This window comes from Coptis chinensis, chromosome 5 (genome assembly GCF_015680905.1).
Source record: "Coptis chinensis isolate HL-2020 chromosome 5, ASM1568090v1, whole genome shotgun sequence".
Taxonomy (NCBI): Eukaryota; Viridiplantae; Streptophyta; class Magnoliopsida; order Ranunculales; family Ranunculaceae; genus Coptis; species Coptis chinensis.
Window position 1 is genome coordinate 13,165,529 of NC_141460.1, and position 6,074 is coordinate 13,171,602.

Sequence of the window (6,074 nt, forward strand, 5' to 3'; positions counted from 1 at the left end):
GTACAATCGCAGTAATTATAAGTGTGCATAAAGCGACACCAACACGTAAGTGTAAGACAACATAATGCTGCGGTTAGGATATCATTTTTAGCTATGTGAGTATGCCTTCAAAATATGTTTCTAGATCATGTTGTAGCCATAGTCAAAACAATTACAATTATGCAGTTCAATTTTGGCTGATATCATGCGTGACAACAGAAATAGTGAAACCCAAGGTATAGTCTACGCTACTCGAAACTCAGATATTGAACCGTTTGTCGACAGTCTCCTGGTTCGCAGGACGTATACTATCCCCCCTGTCATCAACAAAGTACTTGCAAGTGCTTCTGTTGTGGCCATGTTGGTTGCATAGCGTGCAACACCTCCTCTGTTTTAGACCCTTTCGCGGTTGTGGGATCCTGATTCTCTCCATTTGGGGACGACTTGGTTTGTGCCTTAGTTCAGGAGGAAAAATGCGGTCATCCTCTTCGTTTATTTCCCACTGTTCCTTGCTGGGAATACCAATCCAAACCTCCTGATATGTACGTAACCAGTTCTTTGTTGTGTAGTACTCATCAACATATGAAATGTGGTGCAGGCCAGCAACACTAATGGCCAAGCATGCGTGGGGACACGGTATACCCAAGTGTTGGAACCACATACACGTACAATCTCCGCTCTCCAGATTCACAGAGTGGTAGCCCCCCTCTTTGGTCATAATCATAAAACATGTCTGCGAAGACCACAGCTCGTACATTTCCCTCAACTTCTTCATGTTATACTCCAACGTCTCAGCTGCAAAAGGTACTAGCAGCTGACCCCTCAGAGACCACTCACTCGCAATATCTCTATACTTGCAGAAATGTACAGTCAAATTTCGCCTGATTTCCTCCACCATAGCTTGTACAAGCCACGACCGCGCTTCCTTAATAATTTTGTTCCAACTCTCGATGTGGTTGGTGTAAATGATACCGTACCTCTTCACATCTGAGGCTGAACAAGCCCACTTCTCTATGGGAATACTTGACAACAAAGTGTGTGCTGTGGGACTAATTTTCAGGATATCTCTCATCACTGCCTTGAAATGCCAATACTGAAGGGAAGAAGCCACCGTTTTCACCTCGAACACATGTTATGGTGCCCTTTTCAAGTTCTTACACACGTGGTTCATGTAGAACACATGTCTTGCTCTCAGAAACACCACGGGGACCTTGGAGATCAGACTCTTGTGCCTATCAGTCATGAGGATAAGCGGCCGGTCATAACCATTGACGTGGTCCCCAAGATAACGGAGAAACCACTCCCAATTTTCATTGTCCTCTACACTAACAACACTGAAGGCAACGGAAAATACATGACCTTGTGCATCTAATGCAATGGCAGATAGAAGGCACCCGCTTGATCTACCCTTCAAACCTGTGCCGTCAAGCTCTATCAGAGGTCTGCATATGTTACGAAAGCTCCTAATTATAATCCCATAAGCCCAAAAGTAGGACTTGAACCGATCGATACGTCCTTTTTTTTTTATCTCAGTGTAAGAACCTGGATCAAATTTATTCAGCTCGTTTGAATAACTTGATAGTAGCTGGTATGACTGCTCATAACTCCCATGGATCTTCACATCCATATTACACTGTTTAGTTGGGGACAAGAAACTATATATATGTGGGTACTGGTTATAATGTCATATGCATATATCACCATGTCTTATCTCTCATAAGGCATATAGGATGCCACATGAGAGTATATGCAGGTATGGGTATTACCTGTATATGTACTGTAGGTCACATATATAACTGCGTCTTATCTGATTACTATTTAATCGGGATCGCTCAAAAAAATATATATATATATATATATATATATATATATATATATATATATATATATATATATATATATATATTATAGATACCATTATGCACGCTGCACGCGTTTGTAATCATAATAATGGCTCACACAACTAAATTGTTGTGGTAGAGCTAAATGTTATTGGGTTATTCGGTTCATCTGTGCCAGTGCCTTTTCCCTTCCCCTCCACGCAACTTTGTACGATACTTTAATGTGTTTCCAATTTTTAACAATGGCCTTAACCTTGCTTGCATTTATAGTTTTGTCGTGTTGCAACATCCCTCTACAAATCATGGCGACATAGTCACTATTTGCCTCGCGATTATACACTCCCACTGTATTGCGACCGCATTTGTGACCGTCAAATATTTTCTTAGTAGTCCAATCATAAGATCCTTTAGTCGTGCTGCAGTATATATGAAATGGACAACCTGATCCAAGGCTACTCAAATCAGTACCTTTTCATCCATATTGGATCCTCTCCCAATCCTTTTTCACCTTCAGCAGTTCAAAGTTATTTTGAATCGCGTAGTTCTTCATATGGAGCACGAAAAAAATCCCGTTTGGGGAATGTCATTCCCACGGAAAGTAGAATGTTCTCTTCCAATTCTGTTCCACCAGGGTAATCCACACGACCTTCCTTAACTACATTTTTTTTCATTTTATACCTTGGCCCCCGCTGCCTCTTTCCCATTGTCGATATCCCTTCTCCAGCACCATCAGTGGGACCATGCTTTCTTCCGACATTCACAGGAATCGGAACGCCCTAACTATGAGCAGTCGTTTCTGTTGTTCCGATAACATTGACACCAATACCTTCTCTACCAACAAATTGATCTCTGCTAGCATTTATCTTTCTTACATCATTACCCGTTTGGTCTATAGTACCTTGGCTTGTGATGCCATGTTCCCAGTTAACACCACCGTATCCCTACATTCCTCCATGGAGTGGGTATGTTCTCAAACCCTGTTCACCTCCTGTAGTTGTTCTTCCAACAAATTTCCCACCGCGTTGGGCACCTACACCAAATTGTTCTCTATTCGGTGCTACATTCCTGACATATGGACCAAATGGGCAAAGTCCTGGGCCAACGTGGGGTGTTCCAACCAAGTGTCTGTATGACACACCACCACTAAAGGTGGCACATGTCCCCTCATCGCAAAACATTGACCACCGTCCATCGCCTCCTCTTAACCCATCAACACTTTCACCTCTCCCCCCAAGTCCAACAAGATTAGTAACCAATCCCCGTCCACCACCTTGCTGTTGAACTTCACACCCTTGTTCATCGCTTCCCCCACTTTGCTCATCAACTTCAGGCTCTTCCTCATCAGTTCCACCACCATCTAAATCATTGGTTAAGCTAACATGTCCATCACTTGCATCATCATCGGAATCATCCAACACTTTTTCATGACCAGCCTCACCACCTCCTAGATCATCTATAATGGGGTTCAACATGTAATCCTCCCAATCAGCTTCCCTCCAGTTATGTGAGTTTGGAAGTTGTTCTTCGGCAATCCGAATGAGTTTGGGAAGACTTACGGATTGGTTACTAACTTCCGCTAAAGGTAGCTCTGGTATATATACAATGTCTTCCCCATCAGATGGATCGTTAAGTTCGTGAGGAATATGTTGGGTTCCCAACCCCGTTACAATAACTCTACCTTCATGTAACTCAGGAATAATCGGCTTGTACTGAAGTGGTATTCGTTCGATATCAAACTCTTCGGGTTCAGCTTCAACATAATCCAACTTGTCGTAGTAAGACATTATATATCCTGTACAAGACAAGATACATGTTAGTTCTTCATTTTATTTACACAATTCTCAGACAATATAATATGGACCGATATAATATCGACTTATTTTTTCGAATTTCAGTGTCAATGAGTCCAAATATATAAATCCAAATATATAAACTAAAAACATTTGGGTTTTCTTTCATGGGTTTCTTTCATTCAACAGTATCAAGAATCCAACTTTATTGTATTAAAAGCCACTATACACACATTTAATGTCCTTCTTGGGTTGTATGATGATTCAACTTTACACTTGTAATAACATTGAGCATTTATTGTACAACCCCTATTTATTGTAATTGTTTCCATATTAGATGTTCCATGTTTAAAGTAGTGAGCTTTTACATCAAATTAAAGATGCAACTTTGAACACAAATGGAGGGTGGTAGCATTAACTTCTACACATACACTAACACAAACATTAGCCCATAGTTAGCTAAAAATAGTATAATAATTAGGGTAATGTTTACAAGGTTTACATACATTTTTATGTAATTGCGTAATGACAACTTCCAAATTTGGCATGGTAATTTGTTTCAAGCATGAAGCAGAAGAAGAAAAAAGGGTAAAAATAAAAATAAATAAATATATATATATATATATCTAGGAAATTTCGCACAGTGTTTTATTGGGAAGAGATCAAAATTGCTTCGAAATTGATGTTGGGCAAAGATTCTTATTAGGGTCCGTTCTTATTAGCTCCGTACATGAGAGTTGACAAGCTTTTCCATTAATTGCATGGATTAGACTTGAGGACAGTTTGGTGATTTCACATGTAAACTTAGCAAATATGGGAGCAAATATTTCCCCAAATATTTACCGAATCCAGACTGGGTGATAATAGACATTGTCCTATTTACTATTATCATATTTTAAAGGGATATTCACTAGGCTATTTCCGGATTACAAACTTCAACTATAGATTGTCGTATGCTTGTTTTGCAATGCCTCAGCAGGAAGATTACATTCTCTAACACAATATTCTCAGATTGTACATCTGTATCATCCCCTTCGCCAAATCTGTTTGTCCCTATTTTCTGGGACTTTATGTTGTCCATAAGTAAGTTGATATTGGAGGTGGGTCTTCCGGGAGTCGAGGGCTTAGATATTCTCTAAGGCAAGCACAATTTATTTGTATGCCAAACCGATATTAGATTCTAAAAGGGAAATAACCCAGGCAAAACAATTAGAACTGTCGTATGAGTGTATTCTTAAGCATAGATGCTAATTAATATAACTAAAATTTATTCTGATAGATTCATCAGATAGTTCATCTTGAACATCAATCTATCTTAAAAGAGAAGATTGATCTCGAGTAATATCAGTGTTAAGTAGTGGTCCTAATTGAAACTTCAAAACTTAACTTGTGGCTTAGATCTAATTTAATGTCTGGAGATATGTACACAAAAAATTTAGGACTCTAAAATCTGGGGATTGAAAATGGGATCAAGCAATCAGAGTTTATATAGGATACAAACTCATATTTAATAACGGTCGTACGATTGTGCTTAGGAAGTTGCAACTATTAAGGAAATAATATCCGTGTTCGATGGATAATTTAAGGTTTCATGTATGAGTTGTAATTCACATAAAACTGTACGATAGTTTAATTCAGATTATTTAAATTTTAAAATATTTGCCATTATTGCTTTGCCGTAATTTTTTATTTGTTTTTATTTTTTATTATATATTTTGTGATGTTATATTTTGTATAATTGGGTTTAACTATGTTTTGAGCCGTGTTAAAGATATATTCGAAATAAGTCGGTACTTTATCATAGACACTAAAATTTTATGATTGTATGATTTGTAATAGGGAATTAGTTTCTACAAATTACTAATATTTTAGCATTTTTTATTTATTTGATCAAATATATAAGAATTGGAACACTAAAAGTGTTTGATTCGTAATAGGAAATTACCTTTTATAAATCATAAATATTGTACCATTTTTTTTTTTTTTTTATCAAATATATAAGAATTGGAAATACACTCAAACTCTCCAAAGAGGTTCCATGTACGTGGGATTGTAGGCTTGGTTAGAAAAGACTATCTTTTCATATTAAGGTGCCACATAGGAGAGAGAAAATCCTCTATTAGAGGTCTCTGCTTTAGTATGTAGACAAGGTTTTAGACCCGGCCCTATGCCCGGAATCATTTCTAAAATTAACATCCCCTAAATTATTATGAGGAATTCAATGACTAATAATTATTAGCAAAGTTATTGGAGTTGATTTAGCAATGTTTTCTTATTAGAGTCTATAAAATTTTCTTATTAGATGTTGGTTGACTTATTAGAGTTGTGTTGTATTAGGAACTATTAGGAAACTTCTTATGAGTAATTAAGAGTGTCCACGTGGCACACCTATGTCTCAAGAATGTGCCACCTAGGAAATAGATTGTCCACATAAGATGTACTCTACTTTAATGTAGAGAGAGTT

At 37.8% G+C, this 6,074-nt stretch overlaps 1 protein-coding gene across 1 annotated transcript; it reads right to left on the reverse strand.

The window, feature by feature from the left end:
• Positions 1-238: 238 nt before the first annotated feature.
• On the reverse strand, positions 239-1,051 carry LOC147496745 (uncharacterized). The gene has a single exon (XM_086562653.1). The coding sequence runs from the start codon at positions 1,049-1,051 to the stop codon at positions 239-241; it is 813 nt and encodes a 270-aa protein (XP_086418779.1).
• Between the last annotated feature and the right edge of the window lie 5,023 nt (positions 1,052-6,074).